We start from the raw sequence: 18,295 nt of genomic DNA, 5'->3' as shown, positions 1-18,295 counted from the left end.
TATGTTTGTGTTCACGAATTACCTCAGTTCCCTCATAATAAATCGTTATAAATAGTTAAAGTGGAGAAAAAGTAAAGTAAGAGAGAGAATAATGTATAAAATTTTTCTACATTAATTTCTCTCTTACTTTACTTTTTCTCCACTTTAATCATTTATTATAATTTTCTGAAAACAGAGTGCAAAAAAAGGACTCGGCTATGAGGGAACGGAGGGAGTACTGCATACCCTTGACAGGAATTTGTCATGAAGATGTGCATGTGTCATCTCCACTCTATTCAAATCTGCTTCCCATAACCTAATCTGGTTCACAAAATAAACTTCAAAGTTTAAATTATAAATATTAGATCTTTAAATCAAGGGCCAATATCATTCCGCTTCAATATAAGTCAATAAAAATTGTTAATAAAAATATTTATGGCAATAAACAACAAATTAGTTATAAAACTTTAAAAAATATCTCAAAACTTTAAATGCATATAACTATCTCAATTCAAATTTTTTTTCTCACACAACATATACCAAATTAAAGTTAATTTTATAAGGATTCTAACGATATTTCACTTGCATATGTTTGGTCTGCTATTTAGGAATGGGGCAAATGGTTGGACTTCAAATTGACTCTTGAACCTCACAACAGTGGCGGAACCAGACACCGAAAATGGCGGAGCGGAATTTATATTTAAATATTTTAATTTAATATTATTTTTAATAATAAAATAAATAATATTATATTAATATTTAAGTAGCACTAGCTTCGTTAATAAATATAAACATGCTTTAGCTTGCAAATATGTATTATTCATTTTTAAAATATAAAATTATTATAAATATACATACATTCAAAATCATTGTAAATATTATATACAAAAGTAGAGCACTAAATATTATATACAAAAGTGATATAAGTAGAGTTCCACCAGTCGTCCACAGACAAGCACACAATCAAATAGAGAGCCACAAACTGAAACCTCATTCACCCTAACCCTAAAATATAGCTCATCAATCTCGAAACCTTGTTCATAAATTGAAGAAAACAATTGAAATTTTTGTAAATCGCAATTACCTCTTGATGTTGGATTTATCACTCAAGTTCGTCGACGGAGAGATGTTGGAATGGAGAAAAGTGCTTTTTTTGGTATTAAATCAGCACTCAGTTACCAACATAGATATGTAACTATGCCTACTTGGGCAGTTACCCTAAATGGAATTTTTGTGCTCCAAAACGGCGGGCTTCCTACTTATGGTCAAATACAAACCATGTTATGTTAACTGTGCCTAAATGGTAATAGGATACATACCCCAAAATTGTAAAAGAATTCCCAAATATATTTGCATCCAAACTTGATTATTTCACCAAAAAAATAAGGACATTTGGGATGACACTAAGATTAATGTATAATTGGTAAATTAAGAAAGATGGGGAGAAGGGTAGTTAAAATAGTGTTGATGGATAATGAGACTCATATTATTATTAGTGTTTAATGTCAGATCTTAGTGATATAAGTTGTAAATAAATTCATGTATATGGATAATGAGTTTGGGAGAACTTTCCATAAATGGAAATGAGATAATTTTATGAGACGGACGAAAAAGGAAAATGTCCTTATTTTAATGGGACGGGGGTATATAATATGGTAGGAATAATAATAATAATAATCTTATAAAATTCCAATATTATTAAGTATTGAATGGAGTAACATAATGAAATATCGTTTATAAAAAGGTAAATTTGTGTTAGGGATTGTCACGCCCAATTTAATTTAACCACCAACACATATATGTGTAAAACACGTTTTACAAAGCTAAGACCATTCATCCTAACATTGTGTCATTGTGATATTTCCATAAATTTCTCCATCTTGATCCAGATCTTGTATCCATCATCGTTCTCATCAAATAATACATGCATATTGGTATATTGTAAAGAGAGAGAATGGCGGCGGTGGTGTCACCATTAGCAAAATACAAGCTGGTGTTTCTCGGCGATCAGTCCGTCGGAAAAACCAGCATCATCACCCGTTTCATGTACGATAAATTCGATACAACCTATCAGGTCAATTTTTTTTTCTATTTCTCTTTAATATAATTAAATAATATTGTTATATTTAATCTAATCACGTTCTTGGATTGAGATTTGATACGTCAAAAAATTTAAGGAATCAAACTTTTTTATGGAAAGGAAGAAAGAAACCATGCACGCACTTAGTTTTTAACATGATAATAAAATTTGCAATTTTTTTTTTTATTTTTCTGTAATTTTTGTTTGTATGCAGGCTACAATTGGAATAGATTTCTTGTCCAAAAAATGTACCTAGAAGATCGAACGGTTCGCTTGCAGCTTTGGTAACAATTTGTTTAATCTCTAGAAATTTAATTCTCAAAAAATTTCATTCAACTAACTAACAATTTGTTATTGTGAGGAATATATTGATGGTGTGTGAAATTACTAAAATAGCCCTTTGAAAGAATCACAGGGATACTGCTGGGCAAGAAAGATTTAGAAGTCTAATTCCAAGCTACATTAGAGATTCTTCTGTGGCAGTGATTGCCTATGATGTTGCTAGTAAGCAACTTTTTATTTAAACTCCTTTGTGTTTTTGCACCAAAAAATATACTAAAAACAATTGATGTGCAGATAGGCAGTCATTTTTGAACACTTCCAAGTGGATTGAGGAAGTAAGAACGGAACGTGGTGGTGATGTGATCATCGTCCTCGTCGGGAATAAAACCGATCTTGTCGAAAAACGGTAAGGAAACGAACACGATAAGTCATCCGAGACATAAAAATGACTGATATGGTGTATGCAGCCAAGTTTCGATTGAAGAAGGTGATATCAAGGCTCGTGAGTTCGAAGTGATGTTCGTAGAAACTAGTGCTAAAGCCGGTTTCAATATAAAGGTAAAGAGCATACATGGATGTAATCAAATGCAAACTCTAAATATTGTACAAACTTTAAACTATGATCTGGATCATTAGAAAATGTCAATATATGAGAAACAACATAAACAAAACGGTTAATGTTGTGTTGACATTTTCTGTTGCTATTATTTTGTTATATGTTAGAGATTTTCTAACGGTTCAGATCATAGTTTAGAGTTTGTACAATATATAGAGTTTGCATTTTATCACTACCTAGAACATATATATCTTATCTAGTTTGAATCTTGTAGTAGTTCATTTCTTACTTGATGCTATAACAAACAACGCTGCGATGGCAGCCACTGTTTCGTAAGATAGCTGCAGCGCTTCCGGGGATGGAGGCTCTCTCCTCCGCAAAGCGCGATGATATGGTCGATGTGAACTTGAAGCCGACCGGAAACGGGGGCCAGAATGAGCAGCAAGGAGGAGGCTGCACATGCTAGGAAATGGACAAAGTTAGGAGTCTAAATATATATATATATATAGACTTGAGCAGATTTTTGGCACACAGATTGGCTTACAATGATCATCATATATATATATATATATATATATATATATATATATATATATATATATAATATATATATATATTGCTCATACATTTAAATGCATTGGAACTCTTCAATGTTTTGCCAACAACAGCAGGAGCAATTCTTATTTAGCCCAAAGAATAGGTAAAGCTGTTCTTAATCTTAGAAGATCATGGATTTAAATTGAAAATATTACATGTAGAAACCATATATAGTGAGGAGATAACAGAATACCAATAAGGGTCATGAAAAGGTACAAAAGCTGCCTGCCTACATGGTTAAATATGTCAATTCAGTGACCAAATCAATCCACTCATTCTTGACAAAAATCTATACCAATGAATCAAGAAAAAACCACTAGATATACAAAGCCTAGTAAGAATTTGCAAAACTGCAACCACTTGAAACAAATGGAGGTGACGGATCCTCCCTCTCGTATGTGACGCGTTTATGAAGCAACAGCGACTTGTCTTAGCTATTGCTGCCAACCATACTGCTGGTTTCTGTTGCCACCCATAGGATTTTGACCCCTTCCGTTGTATTGGCCGCTTTGTGAGTAGTTAGGAGGAGCCCCATATCCACCAGCTGCTCCTCGGGGGCCGTTTGAGGGGGCTGTGTTTCCAGGATATGGTGGGGGTCCTCGCCCCTGTGAGGGGAACGGGGCACTACTGTAGCCTCCGCTCTGACCTCCGCGATCTTGATAGTAGCCACCACCACCACCTCCAGCCCCGCCTGGGGGATACCTACTGGGTCCTGCTGGTGGGCCACGTGGCTTTCCGTATTGATGATGACTGGGCGCACCAGACATGGCCATCTGAGAGTTGTTGTTCATCTGATGACCGGGGCCATTCCAGTGCTGTTGATGAGACTGTCCGGATTGTTGGATGGGGGGCAAGCGAGCATGTTGCTGTGGATGTTGCAACTTCTGCCGTTTTGCAATTTCTTCATTCTGTCGTTGTTGCTGTCTCTTCTTCTTTGTCTGAAACTCGTGTGATGATTCGTATTTTGGCAAACTGTACAATCAAGAAATATATGCAGGGATCACTTGGCAGAGATCAACATTAAGAGTGTGTGAAAGCAATCAAACCCAAAATGCAATCTTTAAGTTAAATTTTGACGCAAAGGTCTAAGGTTCAGGTTCACTATGACACGGCCTTTAAATTTATGTTCATTTATCAATTGAAAAAAAAAGAAAGTTTAATTGAGCATACCTTTTCGGATCACAAGGTAAGGGATCATTCCAGAAATATTCTGCATCTAAGGCGTCCTTTGCTGAGATTCTCTGAGAGATATAAACACAGGCGGAAAAAAGAGAGGATGAGAAAAAGGCTTAAATACTAAATGAAGAGTTTTTTTCAGGCAAAGAAAGTTACATATACGTAGTTAATTAAGAGCTAGGGTAACGAAACAGTCGCAAGATTCTATTTTGGGTATGCTTCGTTATTTCACTTCACATTTTCTTTCATATTACTTTTGAATGTGCTTTGAATACTTCGACTCTTATCACACAATGAGTTGTTCGTAGCAGAGGAAAACACCTCTATAGATGACAAAGATACCTGTGCAGGGTCAAGAACTAGCATTTTCTCCAGTAAATCCAAAGCATGTCTGTCGAAACTGCATAGAAAATGATCGTTCAGCACACATTAATCAATAATAGAGCATTTGGAAATAACATAACATATAAATAAAACTTGGATTCAGTACTTACTGTCTAAAGAGCTCCCGGATTCGCTTTTTCATAGGACGAGTAGGCTTAAATTTGTTATACCAAGGAATCTTGGAAACTCCGGGCCATATCAACTCATCAGGGGTTCCACAAAGCTCAAATATTTTATTCAACTGTTCAGGCTGCATTAGGAGTTATTATAAGATAATAAGTTCAAAACACATGTTCACTAAAACCAATCAGCAAAACAATGATGAAACAACACCAAAGAATGTCAGTAAGCCATACTCAAGTCTGAACTCAACTCTATTCTGAACAGCAATGTCGATACATATTAGTTGACTTTTGATGATGACTCAAAGGTATGAATCACTTCTGAAAAAGAGATGGCATCTAAAGTTTGACACACCCCCTTCACATTTTCTTCTCATGTTTCTTCTCCTATTTATCAACTTTCTTGGGAAAGGTGGACAGTGTTTCCAAATAACTTGGAAACGAGGTAGAGAAATAACTGTCATACTTTTCTTTTTTCCATCCACAATAAAACAAAATATTCCTACGACGGGCTTCGATATTGCCATACATTTTAGTAAATATATACGTATATTACGTGGGTATTGTGCATCTGTACAAGGTCATATACAAACAATCCACACAAAAGAATTTCACGGTCACAGAAAGTAAAATGAGCATAAGAAACTTTGCCACAAGGTTCACAGGTAACCCTAACCTCATTCTTTCCTGGTAAGATTGGTTTTCCGTACAATAGTTCAGCAAAGATACAACCCACAGACCACATGTCAACAGCTGGACCATACTTTGTAGCTCCAAGAAGTAACTCTGGAGGTCTACATATTAACAGCATAAAATTGAGGTCAAACAGAGTCATCAGTACTACCAGGATCTTAAATGGACTCATGATTGACAAAGAAGAGAGGATATACCTGTACCACAATGTTATAACCCGATTTGTAAGATTAGCATTAATGTCATTGGAAAAGGAACGTGCAAGTCCAAAATCTGCAAGCTTCAGGTTTCCCTCATTGTCAATGAGAAGATTGGAGCCTGCAATGAGGTTGAATCAAATTTTGACCACTTACACGATTTTAGTTTTATATAATACCGATAACACACATTAAAACCTTTTATGTCTCTATGAAGCACTTGATTAACATGACAGTAATGAAGACCTGTGAGCAGTTGCTTCATGTAACACTACAAAAACATTATACATTAGATTCTCCACTGGCAGAAATTTACAGAACATAGAAGCTAATACTATAAATCTCAGGAAAGCTTGCAGTACTTTTATTTGGGGAACAGTAAATCTTAGTCCAGGACGATCTGCTAGGCCAGTTAAGTCGTGATCCATGTATTCAAACACCATATAAATGCTTCCCTTGTACTTATTGTTCTCTGCATCTGCAACTATAAAAAAAGGTGCCATATTGGTGTTCAGTAACAGGAAAACAAGGAGCTCTCATCATCGAAGAGCAGAGAGTTAGGTTATTACCTGGCTGTACCTGCTCGTTGGTTTCCCGACCTATATAAAGAAACCACAACAAGTTCGAAATGAGGATTGGTATATCAGGAGAAGTAAGAAATTAATTTTAAGAAAAAAATTACCAGGAGATGTCACTATCTCTTTCAACTGAATAACATTTTCATGTTGTAGCTTCTTTAGAATTTTAATTTCTCGGATAGCAGTGATGGGAAACTGCAATGGAGGGAAAATTATGTCAAATATTTCATGAAAGAAAATGTTGAGAACCAGCCAGAAGCACCATTGGCATTTCTAAAGTCAAGTTTAGAATAATTTAAAGATGGCAATGACTAAGGTCAAGAGCTATACCCCCTCTTTTTCATTATCCATCCGTATCTTTTTCAAAGCGACAATCTCTCCAGTTCTCTTTTCTCTTGCCATATATACTTGACTGGGGGAGGAAAAAGAAACAGAACATACACAAAACAAACACATTAGAAGATGACATTTGAGTTTATCTTGGTACTATTATATTTCAAAAGATTATCTCCATTACTTGAACAATTTATAATGCTCCAGCCTATTCTAGGGACAATAACATTAAACTATTAACTAATCATTATGTACTATTCGCAATATTGTTCTGTGTGCTGTGCATGAAACTTGTTATGTTCCAAACCATCAAAAACCAAAGGCTTTCACGAATGTGTGTATATATACTTTTATAAATGCAGATAAAAGGGCAGGATAAGACCACAGCTCACCTAATAATACTCAAATCATATATCATTCTCCAAACACAAAGGTACAAGAAATTCAAATTCTTGATATAAATATACTTGCAAGAAAAATCATATCACGCAAACAAAAGCATGAGTAAAAAAATCCTTGATAGATGAATTCATGGATGTACTAAATGTATGAAATTCAACTAGGATGTTAACTTATCCAATAGTATAAGCTTTTCCAACCTTGCTTCAAAACGTAGAGGAAAATCAATTCAATTAAGCTTCCCACAAGTACCATTACAACAAAATCAACGTTACACAGAACCGAAACATTTATTCGTCAGATGACTACCTATTCTAACAACATAGCCTTTTAAATAAAAGCTCTTGCAGGTAGGTTTACTTTCCACCGAAGATTTATGTACGGTACTACGATAAACTAGAGGATACAAGATCGAAGACAGCACCATTTGTTTCTAAATCATCCTAACACCACGATAAATGTCGGGGGAGAAAATATCACCTTCACATCCTAACTAATCTGTTTGCAACAGCACAAAACAAGTAGTAGTGATACTACAACTCCCTATGGTCATACCAATATGGGGGAGAAACAAATTTTTTCAAAAACTTGAAATTGCTGTAGCTAATTGAGGGATAACAAAATTCTACAAATTACACCCCATCACAATTAAGGAGAGATAGTAAATTGAATACCTAAACACAATTACGCCAACTCTAAACAGAAATCACGTAAATTTCAAATAGCCGAGGATTTAATTAATCACCGCAACTTTCAAAATCGAAAATGTATTCAATTAATCGAAGAAATAATAGACAAAAAAAGGAGAAGCTTTGGAATCACCCGTATGTCCCTTCCCCGATTTGCTCGAGTTTTTCGAAGCACTCGACGCTCCGAGACCCCCACGACGGCCGCTCGTCGACATTGAGCTGATTAGTAGCCGCCATAATCTCGACCGCCGAAGTGGAGGTGGCAGGATCAGGGACGATTCCGGCGATGAAAATCTGAGAATTGGGGTTTAATACGTCGATGGCCACGCTGCGGCGTTAATTTAAAACGCGATTAAGAAGAACTATTTTGCTTTATTTTTAACGCTTAATATTCATATTTATTCTTGATTTAATTATATTAAGTAGGTATTTTAGTTAAATTTAAATCCAGCAAAATTTTAATTTAGGAATTATTCCCAAGTAAGTTATTGCAATCTGGTACTGAACTTTACAGTAATTGTATATATGCTCCTTAGTTTTTGAGAAATGAAAATACAAATCACTGGATGTAGGCAATTTTTTTTTTCATTTTTCAGTTGTATTTTTCAAAGGAAAAATTTCCCGAATATTCAAGAAATATTGTCAAATTATAGTTGTCTCGGAACTTTCAGAATTCAAGATTTAGTTATTGTTGTTGTTTTCCTTTTTCTAGCTTTTGTGGTTATTTTACCATTATGCTTTTATTTAAGGAGATTGTGTTGCTTGTTGTGTTGACGTTGTTTGAATATGTTGTCTGCTGCGAAATCGATATCGATACATTTATTAGTAAAAGAGACAGGCATGTCATATTTGTTTTGTGCTTTTGTTGTTAGTTTGTCTTTCCTTATCATCTGCATTACTGCATCGTTCTTTATGTAAGTTGCACTATATCTGGTATCAAACATAACAAGTCTTGAAATGAAATGAATTAATTCTCAATTAATAAAGTAAGAGAAAAAGAGAAAAAACAGGGGAAGAGAATAAGAAAAAAAACAGGGGAAGTAGTGTTAAGCATTCGTAGTGGCGGCTGTGCCACCGCTGTGCGGCTCGGCGCCACTGCGCGATCCGAACAAAAAAATGGGTGGATAGGGGCGCCGTGAGGTTGGCAGTGCGCGCCGACCGACCGACGTCCGATTTTTGAATATTTTTCATTTTTTAAGATGAGTTAAGGAAGGAGAAGATGAATAGCAATATTAATTAAAAACCAGTGTTTTAAAAACTGGACCGGACTGGCCGGTTCGACCGATCCGACCACGAATCAGTAGGTAGTCCGGTCCGGTTTACCTATATAGACCAGTGTGAGGTTGAGCCATCGAGAACCGTTTGAACCGGCCGGTTGGACCAGTCTGGCCGGAAACCGGTTTTTGCTTTTTGTGTTCAAAATATTAAAAACTTATTGTTGGAAGGGCTTGAACTCATTACCTCCACTCCAATTAACAAGAGCTTAACCACTCCACCACAAGCCCCACATGGAAAGATAAGAACATTAAACAATGTTATACATAGAATATTAATATTTTTATTTAAACCAACTAATAATTCATTTATTTTATATTTTTTATGTAATTATTTATTATGATACATATAATTATCATCCTCTAAATTTTATCAATACTTCCCTAGTTACTATATTATTACTATAACGCTTATTACTATCGTTATATTATACTCTCTCCATCACATGTTACTTGCACTGTTGCTTTTCAGCTCGTCACAAACTCCTTACATTATTTATAGTTTAAGTTAGAATTAATGCATTCAATTAATATGTTAGTTTAAGTTAAGAGCTCATTTATTAAGTGATGTCTCATTACACTTAAAATTCTAATTTAATTACACTAAAAAATCAATCCCAAATTTACGGTCTAAAATGAAAAGTGCGAACAACATGGAACGGAGGGAGTAAGATTCGATTTTTTCAATATATTTATTTATTATAGTTTATTATTTACTAAATATATATTTTATAGCATATATTTAATTTATGTAGCCTAACTATTGATATTAAAGTATTCTTTTGTTTAAACTAACTAATAATTTGTATTCGTTATTCCACCACATACATTTTTTTTGAATTAATATAAATTTGGTTTATTTTTATATGTAAAATATTTAATTTTTATTCACACTAACTTACAATTTGTATATTTTATTATATTCACTAAATTTTAATGTTTTATATTTGTATATATACTAATTATTTGTAAGATTGAATCTTTTTGTGATACATTATTGATCATATTTTATTATTTATTATATTGGACATTATATTTTACATTATAAATTGAATTATACATATTTATAACAGTAAAACGGTTCGACCAGTGATTAAACCGGTATGACCGGTTGAACCATGAACCAGTAGCTTCACCGGTTCGGTTACCGATTTGGTTTTTAAAACATTGTTAAAAACTAAAGAAACCAAACCCTTCCTAAAGATATAGGAGTGTGGCATTTACTGCTCCACTTAATTTAATTGGAATTTTACTACTCCACGCCTCCACCCTAAACCCAATGGCATTTACTGCTCTATTTATTGCTCCATTTTATCTAAAAAATAGGGTCTAGGGAGAAAATGAGAGTGAGGTGATTTTTTATTATTATTATGCAACTATATTCATATGATCAATGATGTGTAATTTATAATAGGAGTATTTTTTAGGAAGAAGAAGGTAAGTGATTCACATTAATCTTAAGATTAAACATTATCTATAAGCTTACATTTTATTTTATTTTAATAAAATATGTTTTAAAGTATGCGTTAACCAATCCACCATTTCGGGTGATGCTACTTAAAATCTTTCCTTTTTTTATTTTTCTTTCCTTTTTTTGTTTTTTTTAACAAAAACGCTCTTTGTGGGCGGGAGGTTTAGGCAGACCTCCAACCCGTAAATAATATCAAAATAAAATGTTCTAACAACATGATCTTAGCCAAAAAGTGACTAGGATCTTAGCAAGAACATGAAGAAGCCAAATAGAGGTCCCACAAGTCGGGATCATTTGTGCTATCGAGTGGAAAAAGCTGACTAAACACCTATGAGTGAGAAACGAAAAATTATCAAAACTAACCACCAAAGAAGCTGGGTCAACCGACATCTCTACGTCGGAAACGGAAGTTAGGATATCCCAGCTGGTCCATCCTAACCAGCGCCTGCAGAAACCGAGGCGCAGAGGTTGGATCATAATAAGTAAGGGCAGGGGTCTGAACCCCCCTACCTGCAAGAAAGTCAGCAGCTCGGTTCCCTTCTCTGTAGATGTGTGAGAACCGAACATGCCGCTGAGCAGTCATACTCCGGATCAAAGCCATGTGATGTCTGAAATCCGCAGCGCCAAGCTGTCCAGATGACAACAAGGTAACTAGAGCCGCTGAGTCAAGCTCAATCCAGATGTGTGTCGAAAGCTCCATAGCCATCTCGAACCCCCGAATCAGAGCCAACAGCTCCGCCTCAAAGCTCGATGATGCGGCTATTGGAGCACAGAAGGCACACAGAAGCCCTCCATCAGGGCCTCGAACCAATCCTCCCTCCCCCCGCCTCCATTGTCGATGTAGAGAAGGCACCGTCAGTGTTTAGCTTCACCCAAGGGGCATCAGGGGGATGCCATAGGACCATGAGTGACCGCAGAACACGCTGTCTGGGGAGAAATGCATGAAATCAACCGACGGCGAACATCCCCTCCAGTGGGTCGAGGTGATCTTGCCAGCCAAGACAAGCACGTGCAGGTGGTGAGTGACCTGCCAAATAACATGAGAGTGACGAAAAGGACGAAGAATTGAAATTGCTTTTCCTTGGTCACTTTCCTAAATAAGTTTCTTCTTTTCCCTTTTTCTACCATCTCTCTTTCATCTATCCACTTATGCAGTTTTCTACTTACTAATTCTCATTACTATATTTTTCATTTCTTTTTCTCAATCACAAATATCGATTCACATCCTAGAATTTCCTAAACCTGCACAACTTTAAAACAAAAACGCATACTTTCATCTATCCACCTTGCGGATTGCACTACTTCAAGTTTAAATAAGTCGACCATATTTAATTAGTAAGTAATTTATTTCGTATATTAGTTTAATAATGTTGAGTATATTACTCTTACTGTCCGCAAATAGGAGTCTCGTTTTACTAGTTTGGTCCGTCCGTAAATAGGAATCACGGTTCATAATTACTATAAATGATAAAGAGGTCCACATTCCACACACATATCATTTAAAACTAATACTTACAAGCAGTGGCGAAGCCAGAAAATTAATACTGGGGGCCCAAATTAATGTTAACGGTAATTGGTATTTTCAATGGTGTTGTCGCCTGAAGTTGCATTAGTATATAAGTGAAAGAGTGAAATACATAAAAAGTCACTGACGTTTCCATTTCTTTCACTCTAGACTTCTAACAAAAAAAAATATCCCCACAAGTGCCTAACCTTCAACCTAATCACGAATGGAGTTTTTTCAGACGAAAATACCCTTCAGCCCTAAAAGGGCATTTCAGTCAAAGTGCAATTAATCTGCAGTGGCGGCTCTGCAATGATGTCTGCGACGACATGGCGTGATGTGACGGCGCACGTCAGCCATCAGGGGCGTCAGCGGCTGTTCAGTGGACTACCCATACAATTGCAACACGTGTTGAAGACTTCCTACGTGATTTAACAAAACAAGTTTCAAAAAATTGCATAAAGTTTTCGGCTCTATTCAGCATTATTTCCGGCTTATTTTGACTCCCGCCTAAAGTTATAACAAAAAGGGGAGTTTACCGCCTTAAAACTGCAAACCATTGTTTTCATTTCTTCATTCTCCCTGCTCTCCATTGCATGAATGGCTCCTAAAAGGAAGCGAGCTGGGTCCTCAGGTGCTTCCACATCACGAAACTCTCGCCGTAAAAGGGAACCAATACCCCCGCGATCGCCACCACACCGACCACCACCGAGACATGCACCTGTGGTCATTGATGTGGAAGAAGAAACCTGGGATATCCGAGATCCTGCCCTCGATTTTTTCATCCCAGAGGATGAATATAGTAAGTTAACCTTTAATCCTCGGTTTGTGATTTAGGGTGTACGAAATTGATTTTTTGTGAATATATATTTGATCAGCCGGATATTGTTTTTGTGATTGAGGCTCCATAAATTGATTTGTTGTGAATTTTGGTTTACTGTTTGGTTTGAGTTTTATATGTGCGTTTATTGTCTTCCATCATAGGGGATGAACCTGGAAAGTTTTCAGTTGCTTTCCATCATGGAGGTTCATTCTTCTCTACGAATGATGCGAAAAAGTATGTTGATGGGCATTTGACATACTTCGATTTCTGTAACATAGACAAATTCCAGCTTATAGACCTATCGAGCATGGTATTAAGGTTGAAGTATGATAGGAAGATGATATGTGAGTTCTACTACTGTGATCCAAAGTACAGTCATGATTGCGCAGGGGTTTTAATCGGAGGCCCGTTGTTGCCCATTGTTGAGGAAACACATCTGAAGGATTTCGTCAAAGTAGCGTCTACAACGACAAAGTTAGTTCACATCTACGTTGTGGAGATAACCCGGGCTCAAGCCATACTGAAAAAAATGAAGGAAGAAGCGCAAGAGCTTCTTAGTTTCAAGGCGTCTAAACCCCCAGGAGTCATTATTGAAGAGATTGAAGAAGCCACACCGAATGTGCCAAGGCAAAAGCCTAGACCGAAGAGGAAGCAACGGTCTCAGTTTGAAGGGCAATGGCAGTAGCCTTTAATGATTGGCTGGTATGATAGGGATGTTGAGTTCGAGGAATATCTTACGAAAAGTTTAGAAGATGATCGTGCTCAGAGGAAGAGGGCTGAGGAGGTAGCCAGGCAAAATTTGGCGAAAGCATTTGAAGCCGTGTCCCCTGAAGCTCCGGTCTCTGACTTTGGAGAAGCATCAATACATGACGTGGAATTTGTAGCAGAAAAAATATGTGTAGTTGACTATGTTGGAGAAGCAGAAGCTGGAGGTGGAGACTCACATGCACACGTACAAGAGGTAATGACTTGTGTGATTTACATATTGATTTAGTACCTTATTTGTGATTTAGTTCTTATTTGTAATTTAGTCCTGCATTTGTGGTACTGCATTTTGTAGGATGTAGCTACAGCTTCATCTGTTGACCATTCCAATCCGATTGTCGATTCCCATGCACAAGTAGCAGAGGTAATGAATTTGTGTGATTTATATATTGATTTAGTACCTAATTTGTGATTTAGGTCTTGTTTGTAATTTAGTCCTGCATTTGTGGTACTACATTTTGCAGGATGTAGCTACAGCTTCATCTGTTGACCATTCTAATCCGATTGTCGATGTCGCTGAACAGGCGACTGAGTCTGAATCTGTAGTTCACCAACCATCTTCGATCGGGCCAGGAGCATTTGTAGAAGCAGATGTGTACCGACCGGTATTGGATGATGGTAGTCAGCCACAGCCGGACATACGGGTAGACAATGATTTCTTTCCGATCATTGAGGACATTACTCATGAATTGTTCATGCCCGAAGCTGACACCCAAGTGCAAGAGCCAGCTCCAGCTGAAGCAGCGTGTGCAGAACCCGTACCGGTGGTAGGAGATGTACCCCAACAGGCTGATGAAGGAGTTTTTTGTCCGTCAGCCGATTATGTTCCCGACGGATGTCATCTTCATAACGAGGGCAGTAACGACGAAGATGATGATAATGATGTTGGCCACTTTATCTCGTTGGCCAAAATGTGTCGTGATGAACAAATGTTTACCTCGTATTACGAGTCGTTACATCGGGAACAACAGCCGGAGGAGGTGGCGGGACAAGACGGGATTGAGGAGCCATCGGGCGAAGCAGAAGGGTCTGGCCAAGGCAGCGGCGGGTCCAAGAAAAGGCGAAAGTACTCCCCTGTTGTTGAGAAAAGGAACTCGGCAGACTCAAACCCTCTGTTCGAGCAAGAGACGGTCGATGAGCTGCAAGATCTCGAGGACCTAGAGGATTTGGAAGGTTTAAGTAGAAAGGGTATCAAGTACACCCCATTCAAGCTGACAAATGATTTACCAAATTGGAAGCCTGGTGATTTTTTTAAGGATAGAGAATTTTTTTCAAGGTTATTCGACAGTACGCAATAATACGAGACGTCCGGTACATGTGAAGAAGAATGATGGCAAAAGACTTCGTGCTATTTGTAGAGGAAAGTCTTGTGAATGGTATGTATATGCAAGACGGGTCGAATCCCACAACGATACCGATTTTGTTGTACTGAATATACAGAGAGACCATGCACACACATGCTCTCAAGTGTTGGATCAGAGATGGCTGACGTCAAAATGGCTAGCTGAGCGATACATGGAGAAGATAAAAGCGAATCCACATATCCCATTGGCAGCCATAAGGCAGTGTGTGGATGAGGAGTTCGGACTCCAAGTTGGCAGGATGAAGGTGTACCGAGCAAGAGATAGTGCATTGGAAGGTATTTTTGGCAAGGCGGGACTCCAGTATCGGAGACTTTTCGATTACAAAGCTGAACTGGAACGGACACACGCTGACTCTAGTGTGCACATACATAACGACAACTTCAAGGATCCTGAAGTTGTGGGCCCGAGATTCTTGAGGTTTTATACTTGTCTCGGGCCCTTGAAAAAGGGTTGGATGCGTTTTTGTCGTCCGATTATCTTCTTGGATGCATGTTTCTTGCGTGGTATGTACAGAGGCCAACTTATGACGGCCATGGGAATTGATCCAAATAATGGTGGTGGCCTATTGCATGGGCGGTGACTGAGGCCGAAAGCTACGAACAGTGAAAATTGTTTTTAGGCTATCTGGCAAAGGACCTCCTCATACATGAAAATGCCCCCAGATTTGTCTTCATGTCTGACCAGCAAAAGGTATGTGTAATGTGATTTCATTAAAAGGTGTATACGTTGTTTGTGATTTTTTTTAAAATACTTCACTTGTGATTTTTTAAATATTGTTGTATTCTGAGTGTGATTATAATATTGTTGTATTCTGTGTCAGTGGTGTGTACATGTAACAATTTGTGGTGAATTTAATAGGGTCTTGCAAAGGAATTAATGAGGTCCACAGAGCGAGCATCGCTTCTGTGTGCAGCACATATACAACAACTTCAAGAAGCGTTTCATCGGAGAGAATTTTAAGGAGATGTTGTGGGAGCTTGCGTCAAGTACAACCCAGGAAGAGTATGTTGAGCGGATGAATGCACTGCGGATTATATATCCACAAGCACATCAATACATACTCGGCGTAGCTACCAAGGAAAAATGGGTGAAGGCTTATTTCTCTCCGCATGTTTGTTGTGATGTTATCCTCAACAATATATGCGAGACCTTTAATTCGAAGATAGCAATTGCTCGTGAGTTGGCCATTGTCACCATGTTGGAGGAGATCAGGACAAGTCAAATGGAGAGGATACAGATTAGAGGCCAGTGGATCAAGACGTACGCTCATGCCCTGCTGCCTGTTATCAAAGAGATTGTTGATAAGTATTTGGCGAGGGCTTCTTCATGGAGACCCACATGGAACGGAGAAGATTCTTACTAAGTCTCTGGACCGTCAGGTCAGTACGTAGTGAACATGCGGGAATTTACTTGTTCTTGCAGACTGTGGCAGCTGAATGGAATCTCATGCACCCACGCCATCGCTACAATCAACAAGAATGGTAAGGATGTAGCAGACTATGTCTCCCGCTATTATTTGCGGTCCACCATGACGCTATTGTACGAGAATGTCCTCTACCCAATCAACGGGATGGATAATTGGCCGAAGAACTCAGAAGTTGGATTTGAACTGGCACCTCCTAGGACAAAGCGCCAACGTGGACGGCCAAAAAAACTGAGGCGTGAAGATCCACAGGTTCGTCAGCATGCAAATGGTTCTGAGTCTTTGCGCTGAACCTTTGTACTCAGGTGTCGTCGGTGCGGACAAGATGGGCATAACAGAAGAACATGCACTAATGATCCTCGTATAGATGCCCGAACCGAAGTTGGACAGAGTTCAAGTTCACAGCCCAGTAATCCAAGTGAGCCACCCACCGTTCCAAGGCCCAACACTCGTCGGGCTACGCGGTCAAGCCAGGAGGTAATGAGCACCATCACCTTTCGTTTTGATAAGCATTGAAACTCAATTTGACCGGGGTTGTTTGTTGTAGACCAATCCCACTGAATCACGTCCCAGCACTCGTCGGTCTACACGGTCAAGCCAGGTAGTTTTCAACACCCTTGTTGCACTTTTAATTTCCATAAAATCTAGTTAACAATCACAATTTTTTGTGATATTTGTAGGACAATAACACTCTTCCTCCAAGGCCTAGCACTCGTCGGACCAGGACTCAGCCTCAACGTTGTGGCCGTCGAGGGGATCGTGATTGAATACCCGCGCTTGCGTAGTTTGGGAACCTTAAAACAGGAGGCAATTGTGTTGGGTTTTTTTTATGTCTCGTAAACAATGGTGAATGCGAACCCCTTTTTGTCAAACCTTATTCGGATATAATCTTCGGTGATCAGTAGGGATCATCATTAGAAGACACTTGTATTAACTATGCATTTTGTATCTCGTAAACAATGGTGTATTTTAACTATGCTTTTGTCAAACTTAATGCCTGTTTTGTTTGAGAACTTTTGGTATGTCTTTGGTGTATTCTGTATGACAAGTGCCCATAACCTACATCACACAAAGTTCTGTATGTCGGGTGTTATTCAATTTGAGGAGATGTGTACGCGAGGTGGTATTTCAACAGAAGATGCGTACTTCGGAAGTGATTATAAACTAAAAACTTTAAAGTGTTAGTTTTAGTGCACACTTTTTAAGCGGGAAATGCATACGACAGTGTTCCAAAAACCATATTCTTCAGATTTCGACAGTGGAACTTCAAATTTTTAGTACCAAAATTCCCCCTCATTGCTTGAAAAAATAAGTGGTACCATTAAATTAAAAAAAAATTACAAAGCATAAAAATAAGATTACAATTTTCAGCATTCGGGACGTTTTTTTGGTTCTAAAAAGTTCTGAAGTAAGACCTGCACACTCCTCAGTCTTCATGGTCAATTTTCCCTTCAGATCTTCACATTCATCACTTTTCATGCGAAATTTGGCTTCAAGATCACCATGCACAATACTATTGGATCGGAGTTGTTCTTCAAACCTGTCTCGTTCGAGCTTGATTCGTTGAAAGTAAGTGTCTTGGCTTGGCGATAGACCAGCATCAAAC

At 37.9% G+C, this 18,295-nt stretch overlaps 1 protein-coding gene and 1 pseudogene across 2 annotated transcripts; one reads left to right on the top strand and one right to left on the bottom strand.

The window, feature by feature from the left end:
* Positions 1-1,934: 1,934 nt before the first annotated feature.
* On the top strand, positions 1,935-3,363 carry LOC121790921 (annotated as a pseudogene).
* A 267-nt stretch (positions 3,364-3,630) lies between these two features.
* Positions 3,631-8,401, bottom strand: LOC121790919 (cyclin-dependent kinase C-1-like). 2 transcript variants are annotated; one of them, XM_042189008.1, is made up of 12 exons: positions 8,199-8,401; positions 6,975-7,056; positions 6,749-6,839; positions 6,636-6,665; positions 6,429-6,550; positions 6,265-6,337; positions 6,067-6,187; positions 5,853-5,970; positions 5,165-5,304; positions 5,013-5,070; positions 4,665-4,735; positions 3,631-4,466 (listed from the first exon to the last, which is right to left on the bottom strand). In XM_042189008.1, exons 1-12 carry the CDS (start codon positions 8,300-8,302, stop codon positions 3,929-3,931), a joined length of 1,548 nt encoding a protein of 515 aa, XP_042044942.1. In that variant the 5' UTR covers positions 8,303-8,401; the 3' UTR covers positions 3,631-3,928. The 2 variants fall into 2 exon arrangements, with proteins under 2 accessions (XP_042044942.1, XP_042044943.1); XM_042189009.1 differs by having other exon boundaries at positions 6,429-6,544.
* Between the last annotated feature and the right edge of the window lie 9,894 nt (positions 8,402-18,295).

This window comes from Salvia splendens, unplaced genomic scaffold (assembly GCF_004379255.2).
Source record: "Salvia splendens isolate huo1 unplaced genomic scaffold, SspV2 ctg667, whole genome shotgun sequence".
Classification (NCBI taxonomy): domain Eukaryota; kingdom Viridiplantae; phylum Streptophyta; class Magnoliopsida; order Lamiales; family Lamiaceae; genus Salvia; species Salvia splendens.
Note: the sequence above shows the minus strand (reverse complement) of the source record. Positions and strands in the feature narration are given on the sequence as shown.